General features: G+C 38.5%; 1 protein-coding gene across 2 annotated transcripts in view; it reads left to right on the top strand.

Annotated features, from left to right (window-relative positions):
• hsd17b4 (hydroxysteroid (17-beta) dehydrogenase 4) overlaps positions 1-17,605 on the top strand; it is a 121,640-nt gene that overhangs the window by 14,114 nt on the left and 89,921 nt on the right. The window contains exons 1-6 of one of the 2 annotated variants that reach the window (XM_072281452.1): positions 4,575-4,777; positions 5,020-5,079; positions 9,954-9,975; positions 15,583-15,629; positions 17,078-17,162; positions 17,281-17,468. In XM_072281452.1, the coding sequence (XP_072137553.1) occupies positions 4,711-4,777; positions 5,020-5,079; positions 9,954-9,975; positions 15,583-15,629; positions 17,078-17,162; positions 17,281-17,468 (469 nt within the window). In that variant the 5' untranslated portion in view covers positions 4,575-4,710. Of the gene's footprint in view, positions 1-4,574; positions 4,778-5,019; positions 5,080-9,953; positions 9,976-15,582; positions 15,630-17,077; positions 17,163-17,280; positions 17,469-17,605 lie in introns of those variants that run through there. The other variant, XM_072281451.1, reaches the window with a different exon arrangement.

A 17,605-nucleotide genomic window follows, 5' to 3' on the forward strand; every position in this document is an offset into this window, starting at 1 on the left:
AGAATACGTTAAGTTCGTCAGGAAGAGAAGCGCCACGGTTATTGATATTCCCAGCCTTTTCTTTGCGCCCAGTGATCTCATTTAGACCCTGCCATAGTCTACCAGCATCCCTCTGGTTAGCCTGGGCTTCCAACTTGGCTCGATATTGCCTGTTGGCTGCTAATGTGTTGGCAGCATCAGTTTGAGTGGCTTCCTGCTTACGATGAAGCCTTGCACTCTTCCACCTACACTTGCTTCATGTGATTCTGTGCAACTAATTGAATAGGAGGACTGCAAGTGTACTGTTACCTGAAGCCAAACGTTTGTCAAAGGACACTAGGCCTTTGCCTGGCAACCTGAGCATCACCCTTCCCACACCTCCCCAAAAGAAATATGGAAGTCATTTCATTGTTTTCTGCTGTCAAGAGGTCTTTCTTATTGTTTTTAAAACACTTTGATGGTAAGATGCATTCAAATAGTTCTATTAAAAAAGGTGCAAGTAATTATAAAAAATAAAAATACTTCAGCTACTAGAAATGAATATTAATGAATGATAAAGTAAAATAAAATCAATGATTTAACTGCATTTTCTTTTGTAATCAAGTTCAGTAACCTGTTAAAATGAATGGGCCCATGATAGCTGCACCAGCTATAAGCAATGGCAGGCATAAATATTGTACAGGTGAAACAAAATGCACCTGGTTACTTGGCTTAGCAGGTGATGCCTCTCAGCTGGACTGAGAAGTCAGGGATGCTGGTGGCTTGTCATCAGAGTCTTGAAGACACAAGGTATAAATGAATCAAACATGTAGAGCTGCAATGTGTGGATATTCAGTCTGAGGTTCTTTGGGATATGACTAGGGTGACTCAATTCTGATTACTTCAACACTTATTTTTTCAAATGTAGAATTACGGTTTGCAGATGTAATGTTGGGATTCATTGATTTTGAAATTAGTATTGTTTTAGAACTTCTGTGCAACTCCCTTATTTTCCCTTGCTGTACACTCAATGGGCACTTTATTAGGTACACCTGTTAATACAAATACCTAATCACCCAATCAAGGCAGCAACTCAATTCATGAAAGCATGCAGCCATGGTTAAGAGGTTCATTTGTTGTTCAGACCAAACATCAGAACGGGGAAGAAATGTGATCCAAGTGGATTTGACTGTGGCAGGATTGTTAGTACCAGACCTAGTGGTTTGAGTATCTCAACAATTGCTGATCTCCTGGAATTTTATGGCACTATAGTCTCCAGAGTTTGTACAGAGAATGATGTGGAAAACAGAAAACCACCCAGTGAGTGGCAGTTCTGTGGGCAAAAACGGCTTGTTATGAAAGAGGGCAGAGGAGAATGGCCAGACTGGTTCAAGCTGTCAAGAAGGCAATAACTATGCGTTACAATGTTGGTGAGCAGAAGAGCATCCCTGAATGGAGAACACTTCAAACCTTGAAGTGGATGGGCTTACAGCAGCAGAGGGCCATGAACAAACATGAGGTACCTAATAAAGTGACCACTGAGTATCTACATGAAACATAAGTTTCTGAGCCGTTTCATTCTAGCCTGTAATGGACTTGCAGCCCCATCAATATTTTCTGGTGCCAGTGTCTTGATCAGTAATGTGAAATAACTGTCTGACATTTTATCTGTCAAGCACATTCCAATGCTAGGCTACTCCTATTTAAGAATCCCCCCATCTCCTAGAGAATATTTTATTTCTGCCTCCCTTTATAGGGGTTCCTAATGGAGATTGATGCCCCTGTATTTCAGCACCATTATTTTGGTAACCATTTACTCTTCTCCTAATTTTTCCATCATTTCCTATGTTTGTTAATGGCTGAGTATTTATAAATCATTGGCTCTTTTTTATGGTAAAGGCTATGTTACTGTAGTAAATAAAAGCAATTGGCTCAGCTGTTATTGACTGTACATGGGCTATAACTGAAAATCACCAGTCTTTGCTGCACCATCAAGTATAATTAAAAGATAAATCATTCTTAACTGTAGTCTGGTGCCTCATATATGCTGGTTTTGGATTTCACAATGTGTTGCATACCCTGTAACAAAAATTACTTTGGGTCGTACAGCCTTAAGGTTGATGAAAGACTGAAAGAATGGAATGGACAAGTGCAGCTCTGTTATGCATCCATCAGTCTGTAAATGTGAACCCGAGCTTCCAGTGTCTCCCATCGTGTTCTCACACTGCACATTTGCCTTCTTCATATTGGATCTTTGTTTAGTTTCTGATCCTTAGGGTTCTTCTGGGAGTCAAAGATGGCGAGCAGTCATAATTGGAAGATTTTAGTTTATTTCAGAGTACAAACAGACATACAAATCCAAAGTAAGCTAAAGAGACCGCTGAGAAATTATGCCAATGAACACAAAAGGGTGTAAAAGGAATAAAAGACAGCACTTCTGAAGAATCTATCAATTTTATAGATGAGATAAAAGAAATTCCTTAGTGATAAGTTAGTTAAGACTACATAATTAACACAGTAACATCAAGTGGGTAATGTGCTAATACTTGTAACATAGAACATAGAAATTTACAGCACATTACAGGCCCTTTGGCCCACAATGTTGTGCGGACCTTGTAATCTACTCTAGAGATTGCCTAGGATTTCCCTAGCGCATAGCCCTATATTTTTCTAAGCTATCTAAGAGGCTTCTAAAAGACCCTATTGTATCAGCTTCCACCATCGCCGGCAGTGCATTCCACGCACCCACCACTCTCTGTGTGGAAAAACTTACTCCTGACATCCCCTTGGTACCTATTTCCAAGCACCTTAAAACTATGCCCCCTTGTATTAGCTATTTCAGCCCTGGGAAAAAAGCCTCTGACTATCCACACAATCAATGCTCCTCATCATCTTGTGCACCTCTGTCAGGTCAATTCTCATCCTCCATCACTCCAAAGGGAAAAGGCCAAGTACACTCAACCTATTCTCATAAGGTACACCCTCTATTCCAGACAACATCCTTGTAAATCTTCTCTGCACTCTCTCTATAGTATCCACATCCTTCCTGTAGTGAGGTGACCAGAACTGAGCACAGTATTCCAAGTGGGGCCTGACCAGGGTCTTGTATAGCTGTAATATAACCTCACGGCTCTTGAACTCAATCTCTTGAATTTAGCCAATGAAAAATGAGAAAGGTGATAAACTACTGCTTTGGCTGCTATACTGCTTTCTGCCAGTAAGTGTGAAAAATACATGAGTTTGTTAAAAAGTACAAATCTTATAAAAAGTTATTAAGAAAAGTGTCCAACATTGGCTAATTCAGCTAAGATTAACATAAAACTAAGAAACAGCGAATTCTGACTCACATCTTGCCACACTGAGTTTGGCTATTCCATATCATCTGCATTTGGTGTTTACATTCCAGATTTCCAGTGTTTGTTTCTGAATTAGACTGTTTTATATTTTTACTTTTTATTAGTACCTATTTAGGTTTATTAGTATCAACTTAGGTAATTTTACATTTTCCATGCTTTTATTACTTAATCTCTTTTGTTTTCTCTTTCCTTCTCCATTTTCTCTGTACCTTGATCCCAATGTGTCTGTAACAATGAACATAACAGGAAATCCTGGAAATATTCTGCATGGCTGTCTGCGTTTCTGGAGATAAAAGAGAACAAGGCCTTATAACCTGAGTGGCTTAATTCAGCCTTTCTCTCTTGTATACTGCCTGAGTATTTGCAGCTCTTTTCTTTTAACATTTCACTCTCCATGGCTTGTGTCTCTAAACTGATTTATTTTCAAAACCAACATTTGACTGCTGCACTAGGGCATCTTTGTTTTGAAAATCAAACTGCATTATGATTGAAATCTTAAAAATTATTTTCGAAGTTGTCTGAGATGTGTTTCTGGATCTCAGAATTTTTATGGGACTGTTTGACTTTGTATTACCAGAAAAGCATGTTTGGGCTGTCAGTCTGTTCCAAGTTTATGACTATAGCAGTGTCTTCTGAGTTACATGAAATTAATAAATGTACCCAGGATGGAAAGAGAGCTGCTGTAGCAGCTCTAAAACAATATTAGCCTGAAAATCAAAATGGAATACTAATCCAACCACTGCATTTTGTAAGTTTACTTCACATGGAGAAACGAAGAATAAACATGTAAGGATTGACGTGGCACAGTATTTCATAAAGTTATTGTGACAGCACTTCCTTTGGCCTTCAATATTGCTTTGCTTTTCTGTTCTTGTTTCTGCTTAGTTCATCACTGGTTTCTGTAAATATTCCCTTTCGCACAATTGCGATAGAGGTGTTTGTTGTGTTAGAAATACGTATTATGTTTTATTGATCTTTAAAATAGAATGTAGGCATGGGTTGTGTTAGATGCCAAGTAATATTTGGATGAGGCTAACAGTATGTTCTAATAATAAGGGATAGGTTCGGTTTGGATTTTTTTTTTAAACCGCAATATGTTCCACTGTATTATAGTAGCCTGTGGGATCTGTGCGGATCAAGCTGTTTCCTGAAACTATGAACATCGTGAAATGATAAAGGAAAAAGATGTAATACAGTAAAACTCTTAACTGTCTGCTGTCCAATTATTTGAAAATCCTAATGGTTTGGTAACTGGCTCGTTAAGTAGATGTTTTCTACCCTCCCTTTTCTCTTACCTGGGTTTTGGTTCCCAACTCATTCTAACGCATTCAGACCCTGATTTCTGAGCTACATTTCCATTACTTGGCTCTGGTTTCCGTGCTCGCTCTAGCATTTCATGGCTCGTTCCCATGCTCCTTTGCTCAACGGGGCTCTGATTCCTATCCTCTCTTCCCAATCACCAGGTCTGTGATTCCTTTTAAAGCACTGGCAACTGATTTAATTAATCTGTGGCAAATGTTCAAAGACTTGTTCAGTAAATGCATTAACATTTAGAAAATTGAAATAAAATTAAAGCTATGGTTGAGTTGTGCAATAAAAATGCAATATGCATTCTATGCACTTGGAATTCTGAGGACTTTTTACAAGCAATATGCAATTTGACTTTCATTTAGCAATTCTAAATGTGGTTTCCTGTGACTTCCAGATTCTGTTGAAGAAGGAGAAAAGGTTGTTCAGACTGCTTTAGATACCTATGGAAAGATTGGTGAGTGATGATTTATTTGATGGTATTTACACTTAATGACGACCTACAAAAAATGAGCTTGTTGCAATTTAATGGGGCCAGTATGTTGTCCATGTCCTTTGGGATGTTAGCTGGTGCTGCTTGTGTTGTATTGAGGGAGGTTGAATTAATTTGGTGGGGGTGGGGGTGGGGGGGAGGGGATGGATGCAATGGGCTTAAGCAGAGAGAGGAGACAGAGTACAGCAGAGAGAGATAAGAAAAAGAAAATATTCAGGGAAGTAATAATATAGTAATGGGGTGAATGAGACAAAAAGTTACAGGTTTGTCTAAGAAGGTGTTACATGTATACTGTATACTTACAAATACTTGTAAGTCTAGTCATACTATTGTGGACTGCAGGCACAAATAACCATGTGCCATTTTGATACAATGGCATTAACTGAGGACTGGCTCAAATGCAGAATGTGCACTTCCTACTTGGGAAAAATGCAGGAGTTGGAGTAGTAGAGATAATGAGAGAAATTTAGTTATCCTATTAATAATGAAAATAACACTGTAAAAGGAAAAGTAGAGTGATTCCTGAAATTGTACAAGGGAACATCCTTGGTCAGTATGTTTTCCAGTCCAGTGAGAGAAGTGTTAAAGAGAGGAATAAGCTCTCATTCCAATGGTGGATGAGCTAGTGGGGTTAGTGAAAGTCATTTGGGGAATGGTAATCATATAATTAGGATTAGATGCGATATGGGAAAGAAGAGGATAAGGAGGAGGGATAATTTCAGTGAGTTGTTAAGTGATCTGGGCATGTTTGTAATCAAAGATTATTAAGCAAAATAGTAAATGAACAACAAGTCACCTTCAGAGAAAATAGTCTGATTGAAAATCAGAGACATTACCACAAAAGGAAAAAGGAAAGTCATTGTAAAAGCTTCTTGGTTTATGAAAGATATTGAGATTAAAAATAAATAAATGAAATTTATGATAATTGTTGGGATCATAATTTAAGAATCTGGCTGAATTTAAAAATTATATGGGGGGGAGAAAAGGAATCACAGTGGAAGTAGTGATTAACTCAGATAGCACTCAAATCATCGTAACAGCAATCGGGTAGTTTTTGTTAAATATGGATTGGGTTGATTCATGGTCAAATAGACAATTGTTTACTGTTGTTTAAGGTCTACAACCTACAAGAACAATTCCATTGCTTTTCAATTATTTTAAGTTAGAAAGTTTGATTTAAATGTTGAGGACTTGGCTCTTCACTTGCATTGCATAAAAATAGAGATGGTTGGTAGCAATGAAAATGTACAAAGGTCACATTAACCAGGTAGTTTGCATCCCAGAACACTGAGGAAAATAACAAAGTTAGAAATTATATACCATTTGACCAACATTTTCTGCTCTAGTAAGTGAAAATAAAAAACAGGTACTGTAAATCTAAAATGGAAACAAAAATGGTCTAAATATTTATTAGTCAGGGTGCATCTTGGAGAAGAGAAATGGCTAAGGTTTCAGGTTGAAGGTCTTTGTAAGAAATAGCAAGTAGACAAAAGCTCGAGAGAACTATAGTGTGGTGATACTTGTTTGTAAAAGCAGTGTGACCATGGGAATAAGCTGCAAACAAGATTATCTGGTTAGTAAGTGAACAGGAGCAGTTAGAGTGAGAACATGGACAAAAGTATGAAAACAAAGAATGTAGGAATAGCAGAATCAGGTTTATTATTACTATCTTATGTGAAATTTGATGTCTTGCAACAGCAGTGTAGTGCAAAAACATAAAATGACAATTCAAAATAAAGGAATAATGAGGTATTTTTCATGGACTGTTTAGCAATCTGTTGATGGAAGGGAAGAAGTTATTCTTGAATTGTTGAGTGTGGGTCTTCAGGCTTCTGTTTCTCCTCATTAAAGATAGTAATGAAAAGAGGGCTGTCCTGGATGGTGTGGCCCTTAATGATGGATATACCTCTTTCTTGAGGCACTACCTCTTGAAGGTGTCCTTGATGTGGGGAGGGTTGTGCCTGTGGAAGTCTCCAACCCTCTGTAGCCTCTTGTGATCCTGTGCATTGGAGCCTCCATACAAGGCTGTGATGCATCCAGTCAGAATGATCTCCACTGTTCATCTGTAGAAATTTGTAATGGTTTTTGGCAACATAACAAATCTCCTCAAACATATAATGAAGTAGAGCTGCTGGTATGGCTTCTTCGTGTTCATTTCAGTGTGTTGGGCCCAGGACAGTTTCTCTGAAATGTTGACACCTAGGAACTTAAAGCTATTCTACCTTTGTATCACTGGCCCCTTCATGAGAACTGGCGTGTGTTCTCCTGAGTTCCCCTTTCTGAAATCTGTGATCAACTCCTTGGTCTTGCTGATGTTGAGTGTGAGGTTGAGATTATCTCATTCCTGTACATCATCTCTTTTCCATCTGAGATTTTGCCAACAACCATGGTGTCATCTTTAAATTTATAGTTGTTATTTGAGCTGTACCTAGCTACACAATCATGAGTGTAAAGAAAATAGAGCAGCGGGCTAAGCTCAAGCCCTTGAGGTGTGTCTCTGTTGATTGTCAGCGAGGAGATATTATCGTCGCTCTATACTGACTGTGGTTTTCCTAAGAGGAAGTTGAGGATCCAATTCCAGAGGGAAATACCGAGCCCCAGGCAGGTAGGGAAAAAAAGAGGAGGGTGTGTGATTATTCACTTTATTAGAATAAATAGAAAAGGGGATTTTTTTTTTGTTTAAATCGAAGAGATTGGGAGGTGATTGTATCGAGAGGGACCTGGATGCCATTATACATATTGTAATGGCAAGTTCAGATTCAGGTTCAAATTTACTTGTCACAGGATGAAGCAAACAATTGGGAAGGTAAGTAGTATGCCAAGAGGATTTATTACAAGAATAAAGACTTTTTATTGTTAGAAAGGGCTCAGATGAATAAATTAAATAAATAAAATAAAAACAGTTTTGGTATTCCTATTTAATAACAGACAATGGTTCATGAGATAAATCCTACTTCCCAGAACCTATCTTGTGATCAAATATTAAGTAGCACAAGTCTGTACTCGCTTGGGTTCAGAAGCATGAGAAGTGATCATACTGAGACATAATTCTTATTGTGCATAAAAGGGTAGAAACAAGGATAATGTTTCCCTGGTAGAGTGTTCAGAATTAGGACCGCAGGTTCAAAGTAAGGGTGTTAATCATTCAGGACTGACGTGAAAAGAAGTTTCGCCACCCAGAGTATTAAACCTTAAAATTCTCTACCTAAGAGGGCTGTGGAGATTCAGTCACTGAATACTCTATAGAAAGAGATCAATAAAAGGATAGATTGTCAGTGCAGGGAGGTTCCTAACTCAATTTATTGCAGCTACTTCTGATCATCTCACTATTGGGTAACTTGTCGACAGTTTCAGAGGGTATTTATTGGGATGGTAGTTTGTGAGAGAGGTTATAGAAATTGAGATTATTTCCTTAAAGCATAGATGAAGAGATTTGTTAGTATTGATGGAACCTGCTTTTACTATACTGTGGGGAGAGGGAATAATTACCATTCATAGGGAATACTTTAAATCTGATAAATTGTCAGAATTGTTTGCATTTGTTATGTATTGAATTCCAATGTGTCAATTTTTATAATCATTTGTATTTTCTGGAGTGAAAATTAGCTGGTGTTGAAGCATGATGTTCCTGAGTATGTTGTTGTATAAATTTAATACATTTTAAATATTTAAAATATGGTGGTGATATCACTCTCACTGAATGATTCAATGGGAGGCTTTTTCCTTTAGGAAAATAAGTGTAGTTATTGAGTTGAATGTCAGAGATGACAATAGTGGTACATGTTTCATAAACACAGACTGTGACTACTACTCATGACTCTGCTGTTGCTTCCAGATAGGGATGCTTGAGTGCTCTTCATTCGATAACATCAGCAATGACAGATTACGAGAGTGATCAGTTGGAGCTGGAGCAATTTTTTTCTTCGCTCATTTATCTTGCATTGCTAAACCTGTGCTTCAGCTTGTCTGTTTCATTACTCTGTTTCTGAATTCCTGTTCCAATAGGCTTCATTGAAGTTTAAAGAAAATATTCACTAGAGTCATGGAGTTGCAGGGTCTGCAAACAGGCCATTTGGCCCACTGACTATGATTTTCATCTATGCTGGTCCCACTTGCCTGTATCCCTTTAAGCCTTTCCTATTCATGTACTTATCCAAATACCTTTTAAATGTTGTTAACTGCTTCAATTACTACTTCTGGTAGCTCATTACATATATCAGCTACCCTCTGGGTGAAAAAGTTGTTCCTTAGATTTTTAATATGTCTTTCCCCTTAGATTTTTAATAAATGTTTCCCCTCTCACATTAAACCTATGCCCTTTTTTAGTTCTTGATTCCCCAACTCTAGGAAAAATTCTATGCACATTGAGCCTATCTATGCCCCTTGTGATTTTATACACATAATATCACTGCTCCTGTCCTCTAATGAATAAAGTCTAAACCTGCCCAACTTCCCTTCAAGACTTGGCAACATTCTTACAGATCTGTTCAAGATTAACTGTCAGCTACATCAGACATTCTTGTTCTCCTTGCTTCAGCCCTTACCTTGTGTTTTAGGAGATTTTGTTACTCTAGGAAGAATGGCAAGTGAGAAGTTTCAGGGGAATTTTGGAAGCTTTGAAAGTCAGGCAGGCAGGTCACTCAGATAACTCAACCTTTTTTAAATATGCTTTTATCATTGAATATTTCTGGCACAATATTATAGGTCTTCATCCCCACAATTTCAGGTTGGTATTCTGGATGATTGTGTCATATTTTGAAAACATTTTTGAAAAATTGATTTTAAATTCTGGTTCAGCCTTCCAACTTAATAAATTCTTTTTTTCTTCTTCCTTGTAGATATTGTTGTTAACAATGCTGGGTGAGTAGTTTCTGCAATACCTCATTTATTTATCTTTTCTAAGTATTTTGATTCTAATTGCTGGCTACCATAAATGTTGTACATATGGAAATGCTGATGAAGGTGAGCATGTTTGACATATATGCACTGATTAAATATTTTTTTGAAACAGCGCATGTTCACACTGAGAGTGCTGGAGGAACTCAGTGGGTCAGACAGCATCAATGGAGGGAAATGTTTAGTTGATACTTAGTAGACCTTTCACCTGGAGCTATCTGACATGCTGAGTTCCTCCAGCACTTTTTGTTTTGCTCCAGGTTACAATATCTGTAGACTCTTCTGTATCTATGTTCAGTCTGAAGATTTAATGTGAAGTACCTGCCATAAAGTTGCGTAATTCAGTGTGGCTCAAAAACCTAGTGAAATGACACAAGTTTGTTTGGCCTTGGCACTGAGGTGACCCACCAGTCCCAGACATCCCACCCTGCAAAAACTCATTTTAGGGAGGTAGCACCATCAATTTGCAGGAGACTTCCGGAACTTCCGGGAGAGGTGGGATGTCTGCAATAGAGTAGCTCCTTAGCAGCTAGTCAGCTAGTTTAAATAACGTTAGCTATGCTAATGAACGAATGACATCTGTTAAACTCACCTCAACGTGTCTTTTACTGTCTTAACCCACCATGGGCAATAGAAAAGTCACTGTTGCAAACAGTGCAGTGAGCAACAGTGTCATTATTTTTGACCCCTATTAGGCAGGGGTACACTTTAGTGTAGTCTGGGGTGATGTACATTTTATATTTTCTTTTTTTGGAACACTGTGCCATGTTCTCTCCCTCTCGTGGTCGTGTGCTTGCTCTCTCTCTCTCGCTCAAAAAAATTGATTTCTGGGACATTTTATATAATTTGCGGGCATCAGGGAGCCACTATTAATATGTGGGAGGCTCCCTGAACTTCCGGGAGAGGTGGGATGTCTGTAGTCCCATAGCATTGCTGTGCTTTGCCTGACCTCTTTTCAACTTCCCAGTCAGGTTTAATTATTGATCTCTCAGTAAAGAAAGCCTAAGGAAAGAGTAATCATTGCTTGATAGAATTTTGAATTGAATTTTAGTGTGTAAAGCTTTGGTCAGATACTATTTTAAACTCACTAACAAGAAGAAAATGTACTACAGGAAGAATGCAACATCCACGGTCAACTAAGCAAGTTAAGAGTGCTAGCAAAGTTGAAGAAGAGGGCTTACAATGTTATGAATGTTAGTGGTAGGCCAGAGGATCGAGAAATCACTAGAACCAAGCAAAAGGTGCTGAAAAAATTGATAGTGAAAATTAGGTTTTGTGAGTAATGTAGCAGATTATTAAAAAATCTTAGCTAATCATTTCATCTATGTCAGAACAATTTTTTGTTTCCTTAAATTATAGAACTGTGAAATAAATAATGGGTAATAGGTTAAGAATGTCAGAAATTCAAAATAAATTCAGTCCTCTTGGTAGAATATAGTAAAAGATTTAGTGATAATAGATAATCAAAGAGGGGAAAAATATAAAGCAGAATGAAAAGTACCATGCAAATTAATGAACGATTGTCCAGCAAACCACCTGAATTTAATGGCTCACATCATAGGGTTTTATAGGAAGTGGCTGTCTGGTGAATATTTTAATTGTAATCTACCAAAAATTTCCAGGATTCAGGAAAGCTCCAAGTGTATTGGAAAACTGAAAACATAAGACCACTATGAGGAGGGAAGTGGATGGTGAGCAGGAAACATTTTTAAGGAGGGGCACTAGATTCCTTAATTAAGGTGGAATAGCAAGATATTTGGAAAAGCGCAAGACAAACAAACAAGTTCAGTTTGACTTTTAGAAAAGGTATTTTAAAACAGAATTTAGTGTTTTGTGGGATGTAACACAAAATGGATAAAGGAGTATTAGCAGAAGTGAGGTATTGCCCTGCAGAGGGCACATAACAAGTTACTGTTATAATGCTGTTCAGCACATAACATCTTCCACGAAACGTAACCTGGGACTGACTGTAATTAGGAAGGTATGAGAATCTTAAGGGCTATGGAGCATAAAGGGAAAGAGGATTTGATCCAGCTTTACCAGAGCTGGATACGGTGTACTGCCATTTTAGTCTTTAGCCTTCTTGGGAAGGATGTGCTTGTGTTGATGACAATGTAGAAGGTGGTTCATTATGTTGATTACTGAGATGAAGGAATTGACATTTGAAGAAAGGTTGAGGAGGATGGCCTTGACACATTGAAGAAAAGAGAAATGAGAGGCATACTGACTAAAACATAAGAATTTGAGTGGGATTGACAGGATATATAATGAGAGGAAATTGCCTTTTGTGGAGATATCTAGAACTAGGTTGCATAGTTTCGCAATATGGGATTGCCTATTTAAGACTGAAATGAAGGGGAATTACTACTTCTGTGATTGTGAATCTTTGGAATTTATTATCCCATGGAGCTGAGGAGGGAGAATTAGAAATTGCAGACTGAGACGAGGGATGTAACTAAGATGGGAAAAGTGGTATTAAGGTGAAGGATGAATTAGTTGCGCTCTTATTCAATGATGGAGCAGACTACAGTGGCCAGTGGTCTGCTCCTGCTCTTATCTTTTAGTGTATGTTCACAATCCTACAGATCAAGGAGGAGACACAGAAAGGCACTTTTGACTGTGTCTTTTCTTCCTGTAGACCAGTGGTCCCCAACCACTGGGCCGTGGACTGGTACTGGGCCGCGAGGAAACGATATGATTTAGCGATATGGGTCAGCTGTACCCTTCCTCATTCCCTGTCACGCCCACTGTTGAGCTTGAACGCACGTGAGGTCATTACCCATGCCAGAGGTCATCAGTCAGTATGAGTAAAAAACAAACGTCGCTTGAGAATTCCTTTGAAAGAGGTGGAAGAGGACATAAAAGCTCTAATGATGATGTTAACACAGACAGCTGAGGCAGAGACTGCAAAAAAAAAAGAAAGCTTCCTTTAACAGAAAATACGACGAGTTGTACATAAAATAGGGCTTTATTGCGACCGGTGACTCGCACGCTCCAATCCCTCTGTGTGTGATATGTGAAGACAAGCTGTCTAATGAGGCAATGAAGCCTTCAAAACTGCTTCAGTACCTTGAGTCCAAGCACCCTGCACTTAAAGACAAACCCGTTGAGTTTTTTCAGCAGGAAAAAATGTGAGCAAGTGGGACAGAAGTAAGTGCTGAGAGCCACCACCTCCACAAATGCTGCTGCTCTGAGAGCGTCGTAATTAGTGGCTGGCCGTATTGCTAAGGCTAAGAAGCCTTTCACTGTTGGTGAAGAATTGATTCTGCCTGCTGCCAAGGACATGCTGTGAACTGTTGGGAGAAGCTGCAGCTAACAAGATGGCACAGGTTTCTCCTTCAGCTACCACAGTTTCAAGGAGAATCAATGACATAGCGGAGGACATCGAAGCACAGCTGTTGGAACAGCTTAACGAGTCACCATGGTATCCTATCCAGGTCAACGAGTCTACTGATGTCGACAACAAGGCAATACTGCTGGTTTATGTGTGGTATATATTTCAAGACGACGTGCAGGAGGATACGTTGTGTGCACCACCGCTGCCAACTAACATAACTGGGGCAGAAGTATTCAACTTTTTGAATGACTACATGTCAGGCAAACTGGACTAGTCATTCTGTGTTGGAATATGCACAGACAGGGCTGCAGTTATGACTGGACGGCTGTCTGGTTTCACTATCCGAGTCAAAGAGGTTGCTTCTGAATGCTAGTCTACACACTGTGTCATACACAGGGAAATGCTGGCTAGCCGAAAAATGTCACCTGATCTTAACAGTGTATTGAGTGACGTTGTTGAAGTTATCAATCACATCAAAGCAAAAGCCCTTAACTCAAGTCTGTTTGAGCAGCTTTGCGAGGAAATGGATGCAGAGCACAAACACCTTCTCTTTCACACTGAAGTCAGGTGGCTATCAAGGGGGAGAGGCCTGGCCAGGGTTTTTGAGTTAAGAGAGCAGCTACAGAAATTTCTTTCAGGAAAAAAGTCACCACTGGCAGCACACTTCAGTGACGAGGAGTGGATACCAAAACTCGCTTATCTATGTGAGATCTTCAACCTGCTCAGTGAACTCAATTTGTCACTTCAGGGGAGAATGACAACTGTCTTCAAGTTGGCAGATAAAGTATCTGCTTTCAAAGCCAAACTGGAAATGTGGGGACGGTGAGTGGACGGGGGCCATATTTGATGTTCCCAACATTAGCTGGGATTTTGGGACAGACTGAGGCTGTACCGTCTTTCTCACAGCTGGTGTGCGATCACCTAACTTCTCTGTCGACAGAATTTGAGCGTTACTTCCCAACCGCAAATGACCCAAGACGTGCAAAGGAATGGGTCCGTGACCCATTTGTGAATGTCCCCGGTGAATCATCCATGGTAGCGCGGGAAGAAGATCAACTCCTCGAGCTTGCAAATGACGGTGGGCTGAAAAGTATGTTTGACATAACACCTCTACCGGCATTCTGGATCAAAGTCAAGGCTGAATACCCTGAGATAGCCACGAAAGCACTGAAAACGTTGCTTCCATTTCCAACGTCATATCGCTGCGAAGCAGGATTTTGTGCAAAGAATGCAACGAAAACTAAATTGCGGAATAGACTGGACATAAAGGAACCCCCTTCGACTATCGCTGTCTCCCATCACCCCTTGATGGGACCACCTTGTTGCAGGGAAACAAGCCCAGGGCTCCCACTGATTCAGCGATATTGGTGTGTTGCAATGATTTTATATGTTCATATGGGGAAAATATGTGCTGTGTGTTTAATATCCAAACGTTACTTAAAATGTTATGATGCTATTGCGTTATAAGTGACTTATAATTGACTTATCACTATATTTATGGGAGGAAAATCTGCGCTGTATGTTTAATAAGTTCGTTAGATAAATCCTTTTAGAAATGAAATTGAGTGTATTATTAGCCACTTACAAGTGACATATATTTTCACCTATATTCCAGTCGTGATAACATCCCCTCTACCCTCCGGTCGGCCAGTCCGCAAGGATATTGTCAATATTGAACCGTTCTGCGGTGCAAAAAAGGTTGGGGACCCCTGCTGTAGACGACTCCCAAAATGTTTTTAGAAACAGTCCCAGAGAATTTCTGGAAAAGGTGCTTGAATGCTTATTAAGTCTTAATGAAGTATTCCAGAAAGTCTTCCAATGTGCTTTAATTGTGCTCTTCAAATCTCCTGCAGTGTATTATGCAGCACATAAGATCCTGTGCAGAATAATTTATTCCTGATTAGTGAAGTGCGTTAGCTACCCAAGTACCTTGAAACCTCTTTGATGCATGGCAGCATAGCAATTAGTTGTCCAAATATCCCATGGCTGGATTTCTTTAGTGCAAGTTTTATCTCCTTTACAAAAAATAGTATATTTCCTCAAATATGGACCAGTTAAATATTTTACATCCTAGTTTTGCCAGCACTTCTTTGGCATCTTATGCGGAGGAAAATCATCTCATGCAAGTTTGTCTTTCTTTTACATCTTTAGAATTGAGTTTGTTTTTTAAAAATTTTATTTGGTGATATTTGATTAGTTCGAAATAGGTTATCATTTATTTTTAATATTTTCAGGATTTTAAGAGACCGTTCTTTTGCAAGAATAAGTGATTTGGATTGGGGTGAGTATGCGCAGAAATGAGCTGTGGTTTGAATTAAACCTTGTAACCAGATTTGCTACACAGCCAAGCTTTTATGTGAATCATTTTCCCTTATTAGATTTTCATTTAAATTATTCATCTCTCATAAGATATTTAATTATTTACAACTATTATATGAATTTATTGTAACTGCATAAGCAGACATGGTAAGTGTTGTTATACTAATGTCAGATCAGATGACTACATAGTATTTAGCACTATTTATTGGCTTAGAATTTTTGCTACAGTTTTAATTAGTTTAAAACCAACTATTTTTTTAAAGTACACAAATTTCTACAGGAAAGTTCAATAAGCTTTCAAATCAATTTAGACATTACCAACAGCACCTCCTGTCGGTCACCTTTGAGTCTGCAGCTTATTTCTCAGTTCCAGCATTTTCAAACCGATTGCTCTCTTTAGGAAGCTATTTCCTCTATATGTATGTGTTTAATTAAAGGTTCTAAAATTGAAATACTATATTTGTCCATGCATTTATTTTTAGTAGGCTTGACTACTCTGTAATGGTAATAGGTCTCTGTAAAAAAAAAATCCCTCAAGTGGCTGCAGCTCATTCAAAATGCTGCGGTTAGAGTCCTTACTAAGACCAAGAAAGTAGAGCACATCACTTCCGTTCTCAGATCACTACACTGGCTTCCTGTCCATCGGAGGATTGACTTAAAAAAATATTACTACTGGTTTACAAAGCACTAGGGCCAAAATACATCTTTGATCTCTTGTTGCATTATGAACCTTCTCGAGCTCTCAAGTCATCTGGGGTGGGTCTGCTTACTGTCCCCGGGGTCAAAACTAAACATGGCGAAGCAGCTTTTAGTTTCTATGCTCCACATATCTGGGATAATCTTCCAGAGGGTCTGAAGTCTGCTCCAACTTTAAGCTCTTTTAAATCGAGGCTTAAAACTTCTCTTTTTGTTGTAGCTTTTAATTAGAACCTCCTGCACTATAGCTTTTATTTCTTTATTTTTATGTTTGATTTTATCTTTTTATATTGTTTGAAATTTAATGTTTGATTTTTATATCTTGTTGTACGTAAAGCACTTTGAACTCCCTTGTGTTTGAAGAGTACTATACAAATAAATGCCTTGCCTTACATTGAACCTATACTTTCTTGCTCAGCTTTCACAATTCAATATAATACTATCTTCTGAATTTACTGTATCCATTCCTTATATTATCTTGTGTATCTCTGAGTGATCATTCTCTTGTTGCCATTTTGTTTGGTAAAAAGCAGGAATTCAATTATTCCTTAGAGTCCTGATATAAGTATTCAGCCTGGTGACTTTCTCCCTCCAAAGCACTTTAAACATTTTAATTAATATTCCCTTTGACTTGAATGAAAGCACTTTGTTTTTGTAACTTATTATGCACTTTTTAAATTCAGCCACTGTTTAAAAGAAATATTTGCCTTTAAGATTTAATCCAGAGAGTTCACTTGAAGGGTTCATTCAAAGTCACAAGGGCAGCATGGAACTACATGAAGAATCAAAAGTATGGCAGGTAAAAAACTGAAAAATATGGTCCTTTTATTTAGTTGCAGTTTTATTTTGAAGACCTATTGCATTGTTTAGTCTGTTTTTTCAAAAAAGTCTTAGAGTTTGAAATTTTTTTTTGCTAGAATTATTATGACCACATCTGTTTCTGGAATTTACGGTAACTTTGGACAAGCAAATTACAGTGCTGCTAAACTAGGACTTCTGGGTCTGGCAAATACCTTGGCTATTGAAGGTCAAAAGTACAATATCCAATGCAATACTATTGCTCCAACGGCTGGTTCCAGATTGACCCAAACTGTACTTCCTCAAGGTAAGTAACGTAGGAGCATTAGAGAGCTGCTAAAGTTAATTGTTAATGAGAGTTGTTGTTCACTAATACCTCCTTTAGGACCTCTGTTAGGCAATCTCTGGGGACTTACTTCCACTTGGGTTCTGAGGTATCTAATG

This window comes from Mobula birostris, chromosome 17 (genome assembly GCF_030028105.1).
Source record: "Mobula birostris isolate sMobBir1 chromosome 17, sMobBir1.hap1, whole genome shotgun sequence".
In the NCBI taxonomy this organism is placed as follows: Eukaryota; Metazoa; Chordata; class Chondrichthyes; order Myliobatiformes; family Myliobatidae; genus Mobula; species Mobula birostris.